At 44.5% G+C, this 23366-nt stretch overlaps 1 protein-coding gene across 3 annotated transcripts in view; it reads right to left on the bottom strand.

Moving 5' to 3' along the window:
• The window catches only part of Myo16 (myosin XVI), a 479021-nt gene that overhangs the window by 73800 nt on the left and 381855 nt on the right, over positions 1-23366 (bottom strand). For all 3 annotated transcript variants that reach the window (XM_021170663.2, XM_029481007.1, XM_029481008.1), the window contains exon 29: positions 4887-4983. In XM_021170663.2, coding sequence (XP_021026322.1) covers positions 4887-4983 — 97 coding nt within the window. The remainder of the gene's footprint in view (positions 1-4886; positions 4984-23366) is intronic.

The raw sequence follows: 23366 nt of genomic DNA, 5'->3' as shown, positions 1-23366 counted from the left end.
GCACAGAGGATATCACTAAGATAGTGTGATGGTCAGCCTTGTCCCTGATTGAGCTTTCACAAAATTCTTTTGTTGTCTTTTTGTAACATAAGCTGACAAGGATAAATGAGAAAGACCTTGGGTGTGTCTTCCCCACAACTGTTTTGGGGTGCACTAATAGCCTTTCATGATTCCTGGTCATTCCAGAAACACACCAGGCTCCCTGAACTAGTTTCTTAAATACTTGTTCATAATATTCCTAAGCTTTCTATATAATTCTTAGAGATGAGCACTTCCTGGAGAGCTACAGAGGTTTTACCGAAACAGGCAGTGTACCCTTCCTGCTTCTCAGGATTGCTGGTCTAGAAAAATGCATAAAAGCTGGGGAATAATTAACTGAAAAATGCAGTGAAACCAATAATTGATCAGTAGGGAATTTGTTAGAGAGAGAGAGAAAAACCAGAAGGCAGGATCTAAAGGCACGCGGCTGTCTCAGATACTCAGTTACGCCATTTAATGTGGAAACAATGTAACAAATAAAGATTTCTGGGTTGGTCTCAATGATAATGGAGTTCTTTTCGTTTCCAGTAAAGACAAGCAAGGAATGGCAGAGCATGGGCTCCAGGCCCTCTGTGCTTGTGAGGCAGCTCCATCCCCCAAGCCTGCAATCCTCTAGATGTGATTTGTGGCCCTCCAGAGGGGACAGATCAGCAATAGGGGAAGTCACATGGAAGGATATTGCAATCAATAGATGAAAGAACTTGCTAACAATTAGTTCGGGGTGGAAATGGAACAGGCTGCCTTCTGAGAAAGGGAACTGGCCTTCATCCCTGATGTGGGCAAGGCAGGTGTAAGGGCCAGTCCCTACAGATGCTGAGGTCAGGCACAGGCCGCTGACATGGGGCACTAGCTTTTTAGCCTCTGAGATGCCACCCTTTCAGGCTTCAAATGCCTCAGATTAGAGGAAAGTGTAGATTTAAAAAAAAAAAAAGGCAATCACTGTGCGACAATCCCCCATGCCTGAAGGTACCACATGTGTGGGCAGTCCAGGAGATGCAGTCAAGTTAGATGCAACTTTCTCCACTTAGGGTTTAAATTCGCCCTTTAAACCCAGACGAAGATGCTAACTGGAGAGTTTCTTTGAAATACGAAAGCTGTGCGGAATTAGTCTATAAACAACAAAAATATAACTGTAAAAGCTAGGTCAGTCTTTTGGGATCATAAAATGCAGAATAAGATGAAGCACCCGTCGAGGCTGGAGACCTTGTCTGCGCTTTAGCCTGGCTTCTGTTCTTCTCACATTGAACAAAAACAGTTACTGCCTTGAGAAGGCAAAGGTGGGCACACAGTCATGAGGGTTAAGTTCTTAAAATGCAGGCAGACAGACATAGAGAGCAAGTGCCAGGCTCCCCGCATGCCACCTCGCTCACTCATGAAGCCTGCTGCTTCATAGGCAGATGACTCCATCTTCCCACCCTTATCAATTGGCAGCCTTCTAGAATTAAGTCACACAGGTTGCTGAAACTATCGTTCTCAGCAAAGAATCAGACACACACACACACACACACACACACACACACACACCCCAAGCCTGCTGGAAATGGACCACAGATTTTTTTTTGTTGTTGTTCACAGTTTAAAGCCTGCCTCAGCCACCAGACCACGGCTGCTTCGTGTACTGTTTGTGTTTACATTTTATTTCCCTTTACATTTAAAATTCTCTTTTCTCCAGATATTTACTAACAACAAGAAAAAAAATGAAATTAAAAGGTGGAAATTCATCTAGGTTACTTAAATTTTGAGTGAGTTTAGTATCAATTCTGAGAGAAGAGAAAATAAAAACCAGTAAGCTGTGTTCACATTCAAAAGCCCGTGGTTTCTAAAGTGCTTTTTTTTTTTGGAGTCCATTATTTCCTTTATTCAAATGAAATTATGTTTTTTTTTAATCTCAATGCCATTTTCAAGGCTGCTCCCCATTCTTATCTTCAGAAAGGTGAGGGGCTGTGTTCAGCTCATCCCTGCTCCAGGTTGGTTACAGGAGAAGCTTAGTCTCTGAGGCTAACTAGAAGACAAATTTCAAGTGGGTGTCACGTAGAAGAGGGGGCTCGGGTTCCTCTAATTATATTTAAGAACATTTCCCAGGAACACTAGGGTGCCCTGCTCTGTTCACACATAACATTGTGTTAAATGGGCTCTTCCTGACCCAGATTCAGCTGTGGCTGACAGCCAAGTCTGGATTCAGTCAGTGTGGGCTGTGCTGAGGTTGCATTTCCAACCGGCCTCCAGGTGAGGCAGGGGTGCAGGTGCCACCTGGAGTGGGGCAGGGTGAGGGTCCAAGTGGTCCCAGCCTACATCTCTCGGGCATGAATGCTGGATGAAGTCCATTTGTCATATGCCAGAGAGAAGGGGACTCAGAACCATGAGCTGGGAACTGTGTCCTCAGCCAAGGCTCCTCCAGCCCTGGGCTGGATAAAGTGATGTCAGAGATTACCCTGAGAGATCTGTCCCCTCACCCCTTTCCCCCTCTCTCCCCGTTCCCTTCCCCCTTCTCTCTCCATGTGCTCATGGCTGGCCTCTACTCCCCTACTTCTCTACTCTGTCTCTCTGCCTTTCTCTGCCTCTACTAGCCTCTTAACTCCCCTCCCCATGCCCTGAATAAACTCTATTCTATACTATACTGTTGTGTGGCTGGTCCCTCAGGGGGAGGGATGTCTCCGCATGTGCCCACTGAGACACCCCCTTCCCCCACACCTCACCACTCATCTACCAAAACATATCTCCCCTCTCTTTATCTTTTTATAAACACATCAAAGATGTGTAAAGAGTATTTTGAATCTGTCCCAGCCAGGAATAGCAATGCTGGGTCACAAAATAGCTGTATAGTGCTTGCTGCCCTCCTCCTCTTCCTCTTTCCCTTTCTCTTCCTCCTCTACTTTGTCCTCCTCTTCTACTTCTTCTTCTTTCTCCTTCTCCTTTTTCTCTTCCTCTTCCTCCTCCTCCTCCACTTCCTCCTTCTCTTATACTTCATCCCCCTCTTCTACTTCCTCCTCTTCCTCCTCTTCTTCTTCCTCCTCTTTCTCCTCTTCCTCCTCCTTCCCTTCTTCCCATGCCTTCTTTCTCTTGACTCTTTCTGTCCCTCTTCCTCTCTTTCTTTTCTCCTTCCTCCTTCTCCGCCTTCCCTCTCCCTCCTCTCTCTCCTCTTGACCCTACACAAGTGGGAGGCATCTGCGATACAGAGACCAAGACCATCATATCTCTCTCATGGGTTCTGTAAGGTGCAGGCCTGAAGTGGACAAGACAGATGTTGACTTGGAACAAGGTTCTGAACTTTAGTCAAAAATTTAAACTGGACATGTTAAGTTCTGTGCATGGCAGATTGTTTTTTTTCCATCAGAGACTGAAAGGCCCCACCAGGAAATTTCTCCCTAGGCTGCAGCCTAACAGGATCCACACAGGAAGGATGACACAGTGGGGGCTGGGGGCTCACAGCATGTTTCTAGCAGGTTTCCTGGCTTTAGAAAATTTCAAATACATCCCAGACATGTGCTCATTATGAGATTTGGCATAACCTAACTTCTTTTTCCTGTACTTTTCTACAGTGAATTAAACTATGGAACACATAAAAACCTGTTTACAGAGGGCTGAGAAGATGGCTCTGTGGGTGATATGGTCGCTAGAAAAGCAGGAAGACCTGAGTTGAACCACCAAACACTCATGTAAAAAAGCTGGTTTTAGAAGCACTGGGTGGGTAGAGGGCTGAGAACCAGAGAAGTAGATGGGGCATCCTGAGGAATTGCTGTTCAGCCATCTTAGCCAGTTGTGTGAGTTCTAGGTTTAGTGAGAGACCTTGTCTCACAGAATGAGCAAGAAAGCAATAACAGAAGTAACTCGGTATTTACTGCTGTCCTTCATGCTCACACAAAAGAGATGCTGCATGTGTTCACACTCATACACACATACACACAGGCACATGCACACATGCACACACAGATGTGTACTCACATGAACATGCACAAATGCTTGTGCACACATACACAGACTTATATTCGTACACAGACACACATACACACACCCATACACAGGCACACACACGTATCCATGCACAGGCATTCATGCATGTGCACACACACATGTACACATACATGCACATGCACAGACACAGCTGCATGTACACACATACACAGGCAAAAACACAGGAACATACACACACACATCCCATTTTCTAATGTACTGATTACATCCACTTCATGTGAGGAATGGCTGTTTTGTAAAAATACATGTTTTTAGCAGTCATTTGGATTTGGATAGAAAACACATTCAAAGATAATTTCTCCCAACATTATAATGAAGCGGGTGCCAACAGCCATGAAATAAGTCACAGCAACTGTTTCCATTGATCCCTAAAGGAAGACAGGAGGCTGAGATCTGTCCTGCATGCTACAGGGACCTGCACTGCAGCTCCAGCTAGGAGCCAGGTGGGTTTTCCCATTGCTCATTTCCAGGCACAATCTAACGGTCCCACAATTCCTAAAGAGAACACTGCCACTGGCCACCCGCAAGGTACTATGTGGATGTATTTACTATGCAGGACCTAGTGTGCTATGCAGAACTGTCAAGATGTGTTTATTTCTTCCCCCAAGTTGAGGTGAGAACGTACACAATTTCATACAGAATATAGCCAATAAGACATGCAAGATCTGCAAACACCGATGCAGGAACTGGTACAGAATTAACTGAGCAGCAGAGCTTCCCCAGACCCCCTGAGGATCTTGCCTTGATGGAGTGTCATGGAGTTGGTTGAGAAGTGCACTGTGATGCTGACCCTGCTGACAGTTAAACTCAGAGGTGCACTGAGTGGTTTGGAAACTCACACTGTAAAGGTCTAAGTGCCTGTGTGTGCTGCTTACCTTTCTGGCAAGTTACAATCTTCCTTTGCAGCTGGAGCCACAGGTCGCTGAGCTGGTCCACGTGCCAGTACTTCAGGAACACTTTGTGTACTCCCATCTGCAACGAGAACAGCAAGGTCCTGTTTGGCGGCAATAAGACATGGGGAGGGGAGGAATGGTAGGAAAATGGTTGGGCAGGAGGGTTCTTAGAGCAGAGAATTGGAAGCTACAAATAACAAAATTAACCATGGTACGTATTTCTTCTTCTATAGCACGTTTTATTTCATCAGAATTTAAAGCGATTTGTTATAGAGCGTTAACTGGCAGCACGTGCGCCATCACTGGTGTGTGGAAACACCTATGCACTGCTAACATAGTGGCTGCCCTATGGAATGCGCCGTGACTCTGTGTAAAGATAGCAGTGCCCCAGTGAACCCTTTCATATCAGGGCCCCTCATTTCTCCAGGGTGATGTTCATCTCCTGCCCTTCCCATGCACAGCAAAGGAAGAACTTGATGCAGCACAAGAAAACAGGATCCCACAAACAAACATGGTGGTAACTGCTGTCTCACCTCAGTCCATCCCCCAATGGCACGGTGGATTCTTATGCACCTAGTATGTATGTTTCTGTTGTTAATGAACTTCAGCATAATAGAGAAACTGCAAAACCACTTCTGAGCACTAGATTCACAGACGTTTCCACAAAGAGTACTTGTGCCGCGGGTATGGCTCTCCACAGTTTTGTTCTATAAAGGAATTCCAGCATGGCATCTCATCAGCTTCTATTGAAAGCACTACAGGCATCTGTCTGAGCTTATGCTACTACACCAGTGGTAACGAAGGTTGCGTGTGGCACCTTTGGTAAAAACTGCTGCTCAGGAAACCATCTTAAAGCCAGCATGGCAAGCTACAGCCACACAATTTTAAAATGATTTTAACTGTCTGTTGCACTTCTTGTCTGAGGAACGACAGAGCAGAGGAGTGTGTGAGGGTGGTCTCTCACAAGGCAAGTGTTCCAAGACATCTGGGGAAGCAGGTAGGGATAACCGTGGAAGATGCTGCTGTGTCCTAGCAGGAAGGGTAGAGGGATCTTTGAGTACAGTTCTGTTATGCAAAGACCAAATACTGTCCCTGTAACTATCATAATCATGAGCTTGGCACTTGAGACAACTGTCAAGGACATAATATTAACCTGTGTGCTCCTGAGCACGAGTAAGGGACATAAAAGTGACAACAACTGTCAGTCTACACCACACATCAGTGACACTAGAGGCTGGCATGTGTGCCCACACCATTGGGTATTGGAGGGGTTTACAGGTCACGCTTACTACCTTCAGAATGCTTGGGCAGAGGAGTTTGTGTGCCTTTCCCTGGAGCACCTCTGAACACATCTGGTACATTTCGGCTTCCCAGTGAGGTCTTTCCTAACTGGGGCTCATTGTCTGACTGAACGACCGTTTTAGTGTGACCCTGAGCTTGCATCCTGTCAGCTGGGATGATCAGACAGGTCAGTGGTGAGAGCTCTCTGCTCTCTTCCTAACAGCTCCTGGGTGGAGCAGCCATGAACCTCATTTAGTTTTCCTTCAGTCATTTGGAATCTGAGGCAGACACAACGGGAAGGCTGCTTCCAAGTAGCATCCATCTTTCTCCCTTACATTGCCACTCTCATTCCCTCACTGACTGACTGGTTTTGTGTCAACTTGACAGAAGCTAGAGTCATCAGAGAGAGAAGAGTCTCGGTTGAGAAAATGCCTCCATGAGATCCAGCTGTAAGGCATTTTCTCAATTAGCAATCAATGGGGAAGGGCCCAGTGCATGGCAGGTGGTGCCAATCCTGCTCTGGTGGTCCTGGGTTCTATAAGAAAGCAAGCTGAGCAAGCCATGTGGGAAGCAAGCCAGTAGGTAACCTCCCTCCATGGCCTCTGCGTCAGCTCCTGCCTGAGTTCCTGTCCTGACTTCCTCCAATGATGGGCTCTATTAGTGTCAGCTGAATAAACCCTTTCCTTCCCAACTTGCTTTTATTGGTCATGGTGTTTCATTGAAGCAATAGAAACCCCATCTAAGATAAATTGGTATCAGCATAGTGAGGGCATTGATGTGCCAGCCCTGACTGTATTGGGGGGAGGATTGTGGAAGGACTTTGGAACTTTGGTCTAGACAAACCATTGAGTGTTGAGAGCTCTGTGGTATGATCTGTGGGTGCTTGGGACATAAGACTGCTGAGATGGAGAGGATCCAGTGCAGAGGATGGAGCCCTGGCTTGTGAAGCTTCAGAGGGAAGATTAAAAATCTCTATCAGGGCCATTTTGATGTAAGATTCTGTGGTTCTGGTTAACTGGAGCAGAAGAATCAGCTGTGATTAACAAGATAGCAGAACCACTGAAATGAAACCTTTATGTTACTGGAACAATTGATGCTGGCTAACTAGAGCTAAAACATTATCGGTGATGAAGAAGAGGGCAGCATCACTGATGTGGAAATTTTACGGGCAGTGTTTCCTGAGAGCACAGAGAAGCTATGTTCCAGAGGCAGCCAAGGTTGTACCTCCTGCTGGCAGCTGGACTTGGTAATGTGTAAAAGTCACACAGATGGTACTAATTTTGAAGGCATGAAGGGGTCATAGAGAGCAGCTGAGGCTTGGCACTGTGAGAGGCCAGGAGAGGCCCTTGATAAAGGTACAGACTTAGTAGCAGTCAATGGTCCAGGACTGAAGATCATGCAACAAAGTTGGGGCTTCTACCATGAAGAGAAGCCTATGAAAGGCTGTTGGTGAAGCCTAGTTGCAGCAAAAGACTTTGAAGATGTTAATATCATGGGATGCTCACGAAGAACAGCAGCAGCAGTGGAGTGGAACTAGCTGGAGCCTATAAGACAAGCTATGTGTGCTACAGAGGGCAGAGCTAGAAAAGTGATCCAAGCCCTTTGAAGGATCCCAGAAGATCATGAGTGGATTGCAGAAATTGGACAACTGGAATCTGATTTTGCTTTGATTTTGACTGTGTTCCATGCCCTGATTTTTCCCCCTCTCGAAGTAAGAAAGAATTCTACGCAGAGCCCAAAGTTAAGAAACTTTGAATTTTAAAAGACTTTGGATTTTAGGAAACGGGATATTTTAAAAGGACTGGAATTTTAATGTGCTTGAATCTGTAAAGACTGTGGGACTTTTGGAGTCATTTATGTTTTTAACGTGAGATCTTGGGGAAGGGCTGTGGCTTAACAGTGATGCATCTGTGTGTCAGGCTGACGAGGGGTCAGCTGTCCTCCCCGCTTCCATACCTTGTGGTCTTTTTTATTCCTTAACTGTGGGCTGACTTTGGTAGTGGGCAGGAAGAACACTTGGCCCTGGGCTCTGAGCTCTGGAGAACAGCTCCATGAGATGGCCACAGGGCAGGGAGCAAGCACTTCTCCCTACATCACAGTCTGGGAGACTCAGTTCCTGGTGGAAAATTGAACCCTTCAAACCCAAGTTCGGACAGGGATCTTCCAAACAGCACACGATGAGATAGAACTTGAAATCCCAGAGAGATCTGGTACATGGGAGAAGAACACCTGAAGATGACCAGGGAAAGACAGAGCAGGAGGAAACTCTAGCCCCTAGCCTTGTCTTCACAGGGACTTGGGCAGCAGGCAGCTGGGGATGAAGAGTGAAGTTTCCCAAAGCCAGTCAAACACCTAAGTAGGTTTATCCGGAACATTTTTTTCTGGGCTTTGAGGAAACAAGTTAGGTGATCCTTGTCCTCGGGAAGCTGATTGCTTACTAAGGGGTGCTAGCACTGAGAAGACTCTGCTAACACATGTTCTGTCTGATGACTGAATTGCACACAAGGAACGCAGGGATCTAGAGGTGTGATCAAGATATGTTCAGGGAGGATTCAGGATTCGCACCTTGTTTTCCAAAGGCTTCTTGAAGGGTGAAAGATGACATGAAAGGCCCTTGGAGATACAATCTGTGTGGCAGAGAGGAGGAAAGGTAACTTCTGGCTGTGTTAACACACCATGGAGGGCATATTAGGAAAAACCTGGACAAGTGTGTGCATGTGCACACATGTGTGCCATTTGGCTATGCTGGAAGATTAGAAACTCAAGTCTAAATTCGTGAAATAATTTTTGAATTCTGGATTGAGTTTTATGAAGTTAATTTTTAAAAAGTCTGGACAATAGGCTTTTCTGCTGAGCGTTTGGAGTTCGCAATGGGTGAGCAAGCAAGTGGAGCCATGGACCATTTGGGTTTGAAAAGACTGCATTTGCTGCTGATCTCTTGATCAACTCTCTGTCATCCTTCATAACTAATGTCAGCACTCAATTTCCCAGTCAGATTAAAAATCAGCTTCTCTACTTCCACTGGGGCTTCAATGCCCTTCATTTCTACCCTCAGGGACCTGGAGATCGATTCTTCACTTGTTTATTAGTGGATGCCACGGTTACATCTCTTGATGGACAGAGTGTTAAAGATGGCAATGAGGACCATTTAGATAGGAAGAGAAGAGAAGAGAAGAGAAGAGAAGAGAAGAGAAGAGAAGAGAAGAGGAAGAGGAAGAGGAAGAGGAAGAGGAAGAGGGAGGGGAGGGGAGAGGAGAGGAGAAGAGAGGAGAGGAGAAGAGAGGAGAGGAGAAGAGAGGAGAAGAGAAGAGAGGAGAAGAGAAGAGAGACTGTAGAGTTTTGTATGAGGCAGGTCATGAAGGCAATAAAGAAAACCATCTAGGCTGCCAACAAGCCCTCAGTGAAGATGATGAGCCAGCATAAATGATGGAGCCCATCATAGAGATTTGGTGATACTGAAGATCTGTCATGCAGATGAGGATTGTGGGGTCTGGGAAGATCTGCATGTGAAGTTAGCATGGATGTAGGAAAATGAGAAGTCTAGCTGGGGCCTTGGGTTGGGATGATAGCAAAGAGGGGCAGCGGGTAGCCTTATGCTCATCTGTGAGGGTGGAAGGAAGAATGCTGAGTAGGCAGGCACTTGCATGCCTCCAGAGTCCTCAGTCAGTGTTCGGTACAGCTGTGCCCCTATATTGATGGCATGGGGCCATGGCCTCTGAATGGGAAAGGGACTCCCAGGCTTCTGAGCCACTGGAAAAAGGATGGAAGTCTGAAGTCACATATAAGTAGACCATGACAATGAGGTTCCGATCATTGTGAAATGGCTGAGATCTTACTTTAATTGCATTCCGGCTTTGAAAAACAGATCCTTCATTCAAGTACTGGGATATAGTCGACTGCTTTCCAGTGGACAGAGGATTTTACAAGATCTGTCAAGTACAGGGCAAACTCTACAGATAACCAAGGATGGTGGTCCTGCCATCATTTTGTGCTGTGTAATCAGGAATATTTGGGGATGGTCTTTGGAGGTTTCAGCATTTGTATGATTTTGAGAGCTGTTTTGAGTTCTCATTAAAAAACAAACAAACAAACAAAAAACAATGCATAAAATTGTTGTCCACAAGGGATTCCATACAAAGCTATGGATACCACACAGTGTTTGGGGGATGTAGGCATACTGTGTGATATTTAAATCAGGGTGGACATTCTTATTTTTCCAAACGTTGATCACTTCTTTGTAGTGAGTTTCTTCTGCACAGTCACCGTGTAACAGAAAGGCAGCCCTCGTCTTTCCTATTAGTTCTGTCATCGAAAGATGCTGCATTTACACCAAGTGATTCTTCTCTACCAAAGGAGTTAAATTAGCAGGTGGCTGGTATTTTGGAATTCTTCCTGAGACATTGTTTAGATTTAGTCTCTTGCTTTCTGCGATGCTAGGAATTAAAAAGGACAGAAGCCTAAGGATCCCCAGCAGGAATCCAGAGAGCCAGGTCTCTGTATGGCCAACACCAGTTTATACCAGTGACTGGTAAACACTCCTGGCTCAGATTGGCACTTTTGTCCCAAGAATGGCCGCTGTGGTATGCTGTATTGAATCTCAAGTCAAAACTGAACAGATTTCAGTCCAAACTCTTGGCTCTCCGCTGCGAGCGGCCTGGTCCCACCTCCCCTGCACGGCTATTTCTCACTAGCTAGTCACAAAGAGGCTTTGGAGTCACAGTGTTTTTATCTGAGACAAAAATGCTCATGTCGCTCTGACCGCTGTAAGAGCAAGACATCTGTGAGTCACACCATCAGGAGGCTCCTCAGGAAGACATTAGGATATTTTTGCTTTGAAGTGACAGATTTTAGAGGATTAAACAAGATTGTCATTGATGACTTCCAAAGCTACCATTATTGTTCCAGTTCTCAGGAACTTTTTCAGAAATGTGGGCTGTGGAGGCAGACAAACACAGGAACAGTGGTGTGGGTGGTATGGGGGCTGAATTAGAATGGAGGTAACGAGGGATCTTGTGAAACTCTCCTTGTTCCTTGAGGGCAATTTTAGGAGCACTGTGTGTTTCTGGCAGTACTTTGTAATAAATCTAATGAGGGAAAATATATAACTAGAAAAAATGTAAAATAAATAACTGGGACAATCCATGTGAGTCACACTTTTCTCTGCCATGATGAAGTAAAGAAAGATGAGCATGGAGCTAGTCTTACAGTATAGGAAACAGTATCATCCTTTGAATGTTCATGCATTCCTGCGAACTTGAAGAGGACAAATCGTGCCAGGACAGGGAAGTAGGAGTGGGTGGGTTGGTGAGCAGGGGAACAGGAGATAGGATAGGGCGGTTTTTGGAGGGGAAACCATGTAAGGGGATAACATTTGAAATGTAAATAAAGAAAATATCTAATAAAAAAAAAGGAAATGAAAAAGACAAATCCATTGTCTGAATCCCCAATGTGAACCAGTTTAACTCACTTCCTGCACTTGACAACACAGTGAACAACTGCTTCTTCTGTGGGTATGTTAAAGAAGAATGTTAGGTTCCTGTGTCTCTGCTTGACCAAGAGAAAGGGTGTGTGAGTTAAAGGATGCAGGAAGGGTTCTGGCTACACACAGGTGAAATGGGAAAGTTGTTTATAAAATACACTATGAAGGGAAATGTGTCTCCAGAGGGGATAATAGGAGCCACTGTATACAGACCACAAGAGGGACTGTCCATACATCATGCAGGCTCAGCCAGCAGACCTCGTCTAGTTGAACCTCTGTATTTCACATGGTCTAGGAGAGGAGGAGACAGATGATGGACAGAACTGGTGGCAGAGAGGTGATTAATCTGGGCTTTCTGGGCTCCAGAGTAAACCACTAAACCACGGTCCAAAGTTTCAGTCTGCTTATTCATACAGGCGGGTCTGGATCTACAGGTTGGGATGGAGCCTGTGACTTCATGTCTCTATCAGCTGGAGGTTGCCATGATGTGGGTCTGCTAACCGCATGCTATGTGCTCTGTTGTCAGCTTCTAGGTCACTCTTAAAGCTCTCCTTCTGCCGCAGGCTCCTTGACCCCATCCTCTGTCTGCCACCCCCATGTCAGTGTTGGCCATGGTCTTTGTCCTAGATTCTGTATCCTCATCGTTCTCACACGTCTGTACTCCTGATGACTCCTTTACTCCAAGCTTCCATCACAGGTGACTCTTACAGCTACAGGTTGTTGGAATGGCAGAGTTCAGGCCTAGAGGACTTGTTGCCAAAGGTTCACAGTGTATTTCACATTTCTAGACAGGAGTCTCCTACATTTTCCTCTTCTGGCATTGAGTTCATCTCCTATACGCCCACCTCAGTGAATGAAAGGACCACGTTACGGATGTCCCTGAAGAACCTCCATCCCAAGATATATACACACGTCATTTCTCCCACACAGTTTCCATCCATGCACGCAGGCTGCTCCTTTCTAGGTCTAGCAGACACACCATCAACAACTTATTCCCGAAGGCAGAAGCACAAGGTGTAACCAAGCTCATTTACAGCTTTCCTTTAGGTCCTGTTTAATGGCTGATAGTTAGAAAAGTTCGATGACTTAAATAATTCATTGAAAACTATTAACTATTTCATAGGTGCTTAAACTATGTGTTTTATTCTATTTATAAAACATGTGTAATGTGGTTCAAGAACAAAGACAACACATCTCACATTCCCGGGGCTGTTCCTTCTAGCAGGGGATGACTGTGACCCAAGCCCTCCACCTAAGTCTGTCCCAATTCCCAGCCTGTTCTTGGAGTCAACTTGAATACTACCTTTTTTAATACTCTTGAATGCTCTTGAATACTACTTTGAACTTACTCATCTCTTGGAAACTTTGGTGGCTCCAGGTAGGCAGCAATCCAACATGTAAACCCTTGGATTTGCCTTCAGAGCCCTCGGCAGCACGGTTCTTTCTTTCTAAGAGAGAGCCCTTTTTCCTCCTGTGAGAGAGAGGCTATTACTGTCATTTCAGCTTCCTACTCACTCTCTGAAGCAGAAAGCTGATGTGAGGAATCTTTATATACCAGCAGGGGCGGATGCTTAGACACATGGTCCTTAGTGAGTGATTCACTGCTCTTGTGAGCATTGTGTTCAGTAACATCTCTTTATTCCAATGTCTATAATAATTGGAGTATGCTATTTGTATAGATTATATTTTAATGAGAAATACCTTATTGGAGATGAGTTTCTTTGCTTCAAACAAAGAATTTAATTTTCATTATTGACAATCCTACTCAACCTTTGAAGCTTCTAATTTTCCTTGATCTAAAACTATCCATATTTTAATAAGTGCTTCATGTTTGTGACATGATAAAAATACAGTTGCATTAAAAGTGGTCATCTGCTTTTACTGAGATGTTAAGATTCCAGAAAGTGTCCTGGTATCATCTGAAGGCCCCATCAATGTCAACTTGATCCTGGCTTAAACATATTGCTCCTCTGTGCTGATGCAAACAGTAGGCTCTCTCTTCTCCATCTCCCTCTGTCTGCAGAGGCCCCCAGTTGGGTTTGTTATTTTTCCTGCAGATCTGAGAATGTCATTGTGCTCCTGTAAAATACTGTTCTATTTTTACTATGCAAAGCAGTTTCTGTGCCCACCAGGCCAACTCTTCCTATCAGAAGCATCCTCCAAAGCCCAGACCTTTTTGTGTGCCATAAAGAGTCCGCACTGTGTGCTAGTACCTGTCTCTCTCTAAACCTTGGGGCACTGTGAACATCCCATTGTTCCCATTTCAGTTTCTTTTCTGGCTTTCTTTTCCATGTAGCACAAGGGTACTTTGCTTGTAAAATCTTCCCAGCTGTCCTACATAGTCATCCACCATTTCTCACCTATATACCCCCCCCACACTCATACATGCACAAATCCACTACCTTGTGGTCATTTCTAGGAGCACCTGATAAGTAGAATGTGGCCCATAACTTGCAGATGCTTAGACAAGCGACCGTTCTCAACTCTCTTCTCACCAGGCTGAATTCTCATGGTTTTCTTCCTTACTGCTTTGCTTGGCTCTATTAAAGGACAGCCACTATTTTCATAATATATATGAATATATATTAATTATACTATGAAAAGCTCAACACATTACATTTTGTAGCTTTGGAAACCTACTAAACAGAAATGTTTTTATGTACAGTCTGGTTTTGAATGTCTGAATGTACTTTGAAACATGCTCAAGGATAAATTTATACAAAACGCAAGTTCTCCTTGTTATAAATAGATTGCTCTTCAAGCTTCACTCCAACGTAGAAAAGATAATCACAACTACACGCTTCTGACAGGGTAGTATGTAGTATGGTATCTGAAGAAGACAGTTTGGCTTGAATTACATGTGATTGATTATGTGTTAGACCAAATTAGTTGCCCTCACCTAGGACAGAATAGTCTGCAGAACAGGCAGGGATGAATTGAACTACTGTTTTGAACCCACTAGTGGATTAGTCACCTTGTGAGCCTATATATTATTATTTCATTATGTAAATTGTATCAATATAGCAAGAATGCTCATGAAGGTATCCCATTCCTAAAGGCATAGACCAACAGGAGCCAGGCAAGACCATATACCCCAAACAGCAGAGGACAGTGCACTAGATCCAGTGGTTTTTTGGGAGCATGTTTGACTTTCCAAACACAGGCTAAATGGCGTGGGTAATGTTCACCTCCCTGGAGGAAGGTGTGAGCCATGGTTAAAAGAAGCTAGTATGGTGTCCCAGTGGGGGCAGCACTAAAACCATTGCTGTCACTGGGTTATGTGTACACCCATGTGAACCTGTTCTCAGTATCTGCCATGGTTCTGCCACACTGTGTTCTGATGCTTGGCTCATTTTCTAAATATACAAATATCGTTGGTACTTCTTCCTGGCCTCTGACCTTATATTGTTCACCACAATTTTAGAGATTCAAAACTATTTACATTTTTTTGAGACAGGGTTTCTCTTTATAGTCCTGGCTGTCCTGGAACTCACTTTGTAGACCAGGCTGGCCTCGAACTCAGAAATCCACTTGCCTCTGCCTCCCCAGTGCTGGGATTAAATGTGCGTGCCACCAATGCCCAGCTTTACATTGTTTTCTTATTTCCCTTAAACGTATCAGGTTGCATGTTAATTGTGACTTTTTTTTTGATTATCATAGTCTCTGCTGTGTTTTGGGGTGTCACTTGTGATTTTTTTTAAACCCAGTTTATACTTGTTAAGGTCCAAGCATGTTCCTAAACTCCACTGATATGCTGATATTCAGGACTCCATCTTAAGCCTGTAATTTTATAAGTGTGCATATTACAGGTGTAGAATGCGGCCTCTTGCTCCCTGTACTCCCGCACCTGCCCCTTTTTCCCAACCTCTGCTGTTCCTCCACTGGCCTATGGCACAAGCATTACTCTGCTTGCTGGTGTCTCAGATCTATTCTTGTTGCCACATAAACACATTGAAAGCATAAGTCAGATCACATTACTAGCTTCCTCTCTTAGTCAGGGTTTCTATTCCTGCATAAAACATCCCGACCAAGAAGCAAGTTGGAGAGAAAAGGATTTATTCAGCTTACACTTCCACATTGCTGTTCATTACCAAAGGAAGTCAGGACTGGAACTCACACAGGGCAGGCACTTGGAGGCAGGAGCTGATGCAGAGGCCATGGAGGGATATTACTTACTGGTTGCTTCCCTTGGCTTGCTCAACCTGCTTTCTTATAGAAGCAAGGACTAACAGCCCAGGGGTGGCACCACCCACAATGGGCCCTGCCATCTTTTATCACTAATTGAGAAAATGCCTTACAGCTGGATCTCATGGAGGCATTTCCTCAAGGGAGGCTCCTTTCGCTGTGATAACTCCAGCTTGTGTTTTGGGGTGTCACTTGTGATTTTTTTTAAACCCAGTTTATACTTCTGCTTGTGGACGTTGTACATCGTGGTGCGCACTAGGCTCCGCACCACGATGTACAACGGACAATATCGTTGGTACTTCTTCCTGGCCTCTGACCTTATATTGTTCACCACAATTTTAGAGATTCAAAACTATTTACATTTTTTTGAGACAGGGTTTCTCTTTATAGTCCTGGCTGTCCTGGAACTCACTTTGTAGACCAGGCTGGCCTCGAACTCAGAAATCCACTTGACACACAAAGCCAGCCAGTACCCTTCCCTACAGCTTCTCATGAGAAAACCCAAGTTTTTTTTATTATTTTATTTTTATTTTCTTGTACTTTATGATGTATGGAAAGTGCTTTGAAACACTTGTAGAAAAACAACAACTCGAGGTGATTAACTAACACAAAGGTAAAGCCTGTGAGTCCCTGCTGAATCCACCTCACCTACCCTCTCAGCTGGTAGGTGGGGCTTCACCCATCATGCACCACCATGGCCACCTTCACTTGCACATGGTTCTGCATGGCCACCTTCACTCCACACTGTCCATTCACTTCCTCCTCTGGGCCCTCCTGGAACGCCCCATCTCACTGCTGGCAGCTTGTCACCCCTCTGAACCCTGCAGCCTGGGAACTACACAGAAACTGTTTCATGGCCTCCACTACCCTGTCTAAACCAATGTCTTCTCATCTTCTGACACTGTGATCTTGCCTCTCTCACACTGGGGATCCTTCCCTGATGCATGCCGCCTAACTCTTGACCATCTCTTGCTTCCCGGTCCGTGAGCCATCATCTTTACTCCGTATAAATTCAGGAAGAGAAATGTGCTCAATAAGCAGTTTGAGTCAATAGAGAGGGAAAGTTAGGCACACACACAGGTAGTTTCTATTTAATCTTTTAAGTTTGTATGATACTGTAAGCCAATCAGCTAAAGGGGTGTGTCACTGAGAAAGCATAGGAGAAACAGGCACACTCTCTGTCTTTTTTATGTCTCTGTCATAATAGAAAAGTGTGAAAAAGGTGAGATCAAAAACCCTGGGCTGACAGTCCCTAGGCATCTATACTGGTCCTTCATAAAGGTTCCTGGATGACCTTTTCAATTGTTTAGAAATCAAGAATACATATTGTTCTATAACAGAACATTGATGCCTATGTATGCTGTGGGTGTGCGGGTGTGTTAAGTATTCAGCATATGAAAAAAGAGGGTGTGATGGTTTGTATATGCTCGGCCCAGGGAGTGGCACTATTAGAAGGTGTGGTCCTGTTGAAGTAGGTATGGCCTTGTTGGAGTAGGTTTGTCACTGTGGGCTCTAAGAACCTCATCCTAGCTGACTGGAAGCCAGTATTCTGCTAGCACCCTTCAGATGAAGATATAGAACTCTCAGCTCCTCCTGAACCATGCCTGCCTGGATGCTGCCATGCTCCTGCCTTGATGATAATGGACTGAACCTCTGAACCTCTAAGCCAGCCCCAATTAAGTGCTGTCCTTATAAGAGTTGGCTTGGTCATGGTGTCTGTTCACAGCAGTAAAACCCTAACTAAGACGGAGGGAATGAAATGTGAGTACCTGTGAACTGGTTGGAACACTTTTCAGAGATATGCTTAACTCTCTAATGTTGACTCTTCTCAACACTGTTAATTCCAGAGAAGGAGGAGGAATAGAAAAAGTCACTTTATAGGCTATTTTCTGACTCACAGTTACAGGTGATTTATGAAGTGCTCCTAGAGTGATAAAATAAAGGTTATAAACCATTAATTTATTGTGCTAATAAGAGCTGAGGGCCCTAACACAACTGCCTCATCTTCAAACATGTTTTTTTTTTTTTTTAAAGCAAGATGGTTAAAACTTGAACAGTATCTTGCTTCTCCTTTCGCAATCATCTCCCTACTGTACTATTTTAGATTAATGAAGTAATAAATCCTTCATCCGGCTGATTCTATTTAATGTTATGGTAAATGCTCCTCTTGCTGTTCTCAGCACAGCTCCGGTGAAGACTTTGGAATCATGTATCTCAGACACAGATGAAATGTGGGCCATTCTGTCAAAATCACATTAAGAAGTCGGTGACAGAGAAAGGATGAGTGTAGAAGTGTTTTGTTGTGGTTAGTGAACACGCACAGGTGGAAATGTGTGCTCAATCCCCATCAGAGAAGTCTTTGTGCAGTGAGCAGTGGTTAACACAGTCACTGCAGCTCAGCCACGCCCCTCCGGACCACGCCCGAGGCCACGCCCCGAGGCCACGCCCTGAGGCCACGCCCCTTTGGACCATGCCTGCCCCTCTGGATAACACCTTTCTGGACCACACTTTTTCAGATAACACCTCTCTAGATCACACTCCTCTGGACCACGCCCCTCTGGATCATATCCTTCTGTATAACACCCGTCTAGATTACACCCCTCTAGACCATGCCTCTCTGGGTCACACTTTCTGGATCACATGTCTCTGGTCATGCCCTTTTCAGACCACGCCCCTGTCTGAGGCTTAGGGACCATCATAGAAGAAGAGAGAGAGAGTACTGTGAGAGTCATATGTCTCCTGAGCATGACAGTACTCAAAAACTCACGCAGCTGTGGTTGCCTATATAATACGTGCACAATACTAAGCTAGTCACCAAGCTAGTCACCATGCCAGCATGGCACAAGAACCCTCATATCTGAGAGGTCGACTGTCAATGGCCTCTGGGGATGGAACACATAAGGATATGGTTATAGCAAACTGAAATCAATGGACAAAAAGTTTGATTGGGGTGGTATCTGAGAGAGTCAGGGAGGAGAAATTTGTGTGAGTATGATCAAATATGTTATATATATATATATATATATACACATATACATATATATACATATATATATGTGTGTGTGTACATATATATACATATATATGAAATTCCTAAAATATTAATGTTATATTAAACATTTTAAAATGACTTAAGGATTTAGTTTCTATGAGTGAACTTTATTGCTTTTTGTGGTTTCTCAGTCTCTGTCTCTCTGTGTGTCTTAGTCAGGGTTTCTATTCCTGGACAAAACATTATGACCAAGAAGCAAGTTGGGGAGGAAAGGGTTTATTCGGCTTACACTTCCATGCTGCTGTTCATCACCAAAGGAAGTCAGGACTGGAACTCANACAGGTCAGNNAGCAGGAGCTGNTNCAGANGCCATGNAGGGATGTTCTTTACTGGCTTGCCTCCCCTGGCTTGCTCAGCCTACTCTCTTATTGGACCCAAGACTACCAGCCCAGAGATGGTCCCACCCACAAGGGGCCTTTCCCCCTTGATCACTAATTGAGAAAATGCCTTACAGTTGGATCTCATGGAGGCATTTCCTCAACTGAAGCTCCTTTCTCTGTGATAACTCCAGCTGTGTCAAGTTGACACAAAAATAGCCAGTACACTGTGTCTCTCCCTATCTTACAGATGCACAGAGAAAGAGAGACAGGCAGACAGACAGGCACACTCTCAGACACACACTCAGACAGACACAGACAGACAGACAGACACACACACACACAGGATGATGTCCCATTGCACAGGCAGTTGAGATGAAGGTAAAGTTCCCATTGTACTTCTTGCTTCAGTCTGCACGATCTTGCAGAGGAACCTCAGGAGCATCCTGTCTCCAGTTTATTTTCCAACCACTAGATGACACAGTGTCTCTGAGGTTGGACTCTAAAATCCTTACTGCCTCTGGGAACAACATCCCGGGACCGATTTCCAAGGCTGAAGTGGAAGTTCCTCCTCTACCTTCCTTTCTTCCACCCAAACTGGCAGAAATCAGCAGAAAACATTCCCTTCACGTCTGTTTGACAGTGTTCTGAGAGGGAACAAGGCCACGCCCAACCCGACTCCCTGTGGCTCTCAGTGCCTGTTCTGCAGTGCCTGGCATCCCAGAACACTCCAACAGATCTGCTTCTCCACCCTCCATCCCTCCAGATGGCAGAGAAATGAATATAGCATTCAAATAACAACACAGAAGAAAGCACCCTATAACCAGTTGATGCATATAAAATGTGTGAAAATCAGATTATACCGCTTATTTTGTCACTGAGAATTAGTTTCAGAGGTTTTCATTTTACAGAAATGAAAGAGCAAGGAAAACAAGATTATTCCTGGGGGGGGGGGTTGTAATGTCTGCTGGTGGGGCACCTCCCTGGGGGTCTAATGTCTGCTGGTGGGGCACCTCCCTGGGGGCCTAATGTCTGCTGGTGGGGCATCTCCCCAGAGGTGTATAACTATTTGGTTACATCAAATTTATCTCAAAGTAACACTGAATGAGAAGTAAACATATTGCAACAAATAAAATGCAATAATAAAGAATTATATTACAAATCATTGATGGTTCAATGTCTGGTTTGAAACTGTGACTTAAGTCTATTTGGGTTTACCTCTCACACAAATAAGCAATTCATGAACTCTGTTTAGTAAAGAAAAATACATCGTGTGAGAAGAAAACAAAGTTTGGAGACAGTCATGAAGATTCTACTCAAAGACTATTTCTACTAACTTCCATTCCTCTTAGCAAAGACACTGGTACTCAAAGTCTGCCTTGCAAATAAGGGTGTGTCTCTGACTAGCTACACACACACACACACATGCATGCATATATATATATATATATATATATATATATATATACATACACACAAATATTTAAGAGTTATTTTATGTGTGTATATGTGCCTGAGTGTGTGTCTGTCTGTCTGTCTGTCTGTATGTATGTATGTATGTATGTTTGGTGCACCACACATGGGCAGTGCCCATGGAAACTTAAAGAGGGTGTCAGAGGCCCTGGAGCTGGAGTTATAGGAGCCTGTGCTCTGCCTGATGTGGGTGTTAGAAGATAAACCTGATTCTTCTGCAAGAGCAGCAAGTGCTCTTAGATATTGTGGCTCCATAGTTTATATATATATATATATATATATATATATATATATATATATATACACACATACACATATACATACACACACACACATATATATACACACATATATATACACACACATGTATATATATATATAGTGTGTGTGTTTGTGTATGCATATGTATATGTATTTGACTTTGTTATTTATTTAATGTCCTTAGCATTTGCCTGCATATGAGTCTGGGTACCACTGGCTTGTCTGACTCCCACAGGGATGAGAGGAAGACACTAGATCCCTGAAAATGGAGTTAGAGACGTTCATGAACTGCCCTGTGGGTAAGGGGAATTGAAACCAAATCCTCTGGAAAGAAGCAAGGGCTCTTAACCGACGAGCTGTCTCTCAGCCCCCAGTTCCTGGTGTTTTAAACATGATGTTCTGTGTTAAACATGAATAGGAAACCACCAACAAGAAGGTTTCCTCCCACTATGTCCTGATTTTCTTCCTCTTTCTTTGAAATAAAGCCACATTATGTAAGGGTAGTGATTCTGAGTATTCAGAGGACAGTACCGTGTGGGAATTTGCCAGAACCGGTATTTACCAGCTCAAGCTGTAAAAGAAAGCTGAGCTCTTCTGTTGCAGTAAGAGGATGCATATGTGAGAGTCACAATGGGAAGTACAGATGGGAAAGTCAGAACCCGTGGAGCCACCTATAGCTTTTACAGAGATTCTCAGCAAAATCTGGCTTTATTTGGAATAGTTTATGCCTAAACTGCACATAGGCTACTTTATGCATTGTGTGGTCATTTTCCAGCACAAACTTGATGGATCAATATATTTCTTATAAGCATAGATATAGCAAAATCCCACTTGGCTCCCCTCTAAGACATAACATGTACTAGTTTTCCGTTGTGACTCAATTTGACAATTCACAATTGCATGTCTACATGAAGTACCCAGCGCGTATCAATGGTAGTTTCTTATTCTCAGAACTGTGATCCTAGGTCCAATTGGAATGCTCAGGCAAAAGCTGAGTGCCACTGCATGGATGATGCTCTGGGCACAGAGGACGCCTTCAGAGCCAGCCTGCAACAGAAAGCGGTACTAGGTCTTCCCTCATCTGCCCAGTGAATTAAAACACAGAAAGACACTGTCTGCAAGGGGTAGGCTGCTCAATGATATAGGAATATGGAAGTACCTGAGATCAAAGCTCTCTAATGAAGCACAGTCTGTCCCTTTCAAGTTCTGAAGCCTGGCCAAAATGACTCCGCAGGGCTGTCATGTAAAACAGATATCAAGCCAAATGCAAGAAGAAGGTTGAGGCAGACTCTAGGTTGATTTCTGCGAAGGTGAGGTGAATAGAAGCTGGGTCCCCTGATTCAGGAAAGATGCTGATACAGCAGCCAATCTCTGGGGACCAGCATCCTCACTTCTACACTGTGGTTACTTTCTTCTTCTCCACAGAGAGGCTATTAGGCTAAAAGCCAATAAAATGGAGAAAGAACTGAGTGGTCACCTCACAACACACAGACGAAGGGGACTGGCTATTCGCCCCAAACTCCCCAAGTCCTGACAACCATCCAATGACATTCAACAAACCATGTGTTTGTCCTCACCTAACTCCACACATACCCTCCCCCACTTCTATCCGTCCTCACTCTATCTTCCCCTACTTCCTCCATTTCTCTCTCAATGGGGGGGAAAAAAAACCCTAACAGCTCCCAAGATCTGACGCCTCTAATCAGGAGGAGGCTTGGGTGCTCATGCGCTTCTGTGAGAAACCAGACACAGGAACCATGAAGCTGCCATCCTGCTCTGAAGACTTAAGGTTGACTGTGCCAGGTCTGATCGATGTTAAGGACAAATCGCAAAAGCCACTGTGTCACTTGAGTGACAGTAAAAACTCATAGGGGCTGGAGGGATGGCTCAGTGGTTCAGAGTGCCTGGTACTTTTATAGCAGACACAGAGGTGTGTCTCCCAGCGCTGACATCAGGTGACTCACAACTGCAGGTAGCTCTGACCTGACACGTCCTCCTGGCCTCTGCAGCTCAGTGGCATGTGCAATTAGGAACACATAATGCACATAAACTTTAAAATAAAAAGTGATATTATAGTGAAGAGAGTTGAATTCCTAGCTAACCCCTTGCATGGGTTCCTGGGATGTAAAAGTGACTCGACTCTTCTGCTCTCTAGTGCTCCTTGTAACGATGTGGGGAAATAAGCATTAATTTAACATTGACCAGTTAGTGTCCAATGCTGAATGTCACTGCCCTGTGCCTTCGCAGTGTGGGAGCCATGCTTTAGGTGCAGAAGTTGCCCATTGCTGTCCTGGCTCCTCTGTCATGCAGCCCCTTACTAAATGCTACTTAATTTCTGTAACTGATTCACAACCCAGAATAGAATCAATGGCGGAACCTCTTGGAGCAGTACATTTTTCTTTCTTCCTCCCCTC

This window comes from Mus caroli, chromosome 8, assembly GCF_900094665.2.
Source record: "Mus caroli chromosome 8, CAROLI_EIJ_v1.1, whole genome shotgun sequence".
Classification (NCBI taxonomy): Eukaryota; Metazoa; Chordata; class Mammalia; order Rodentia; family Muridae; genus Mus; species Mus caroli.
Note: the sequence above shows the minus strand (reverse complement) of the source record. Positions and strands in the feature narration are given on the sequence as shown.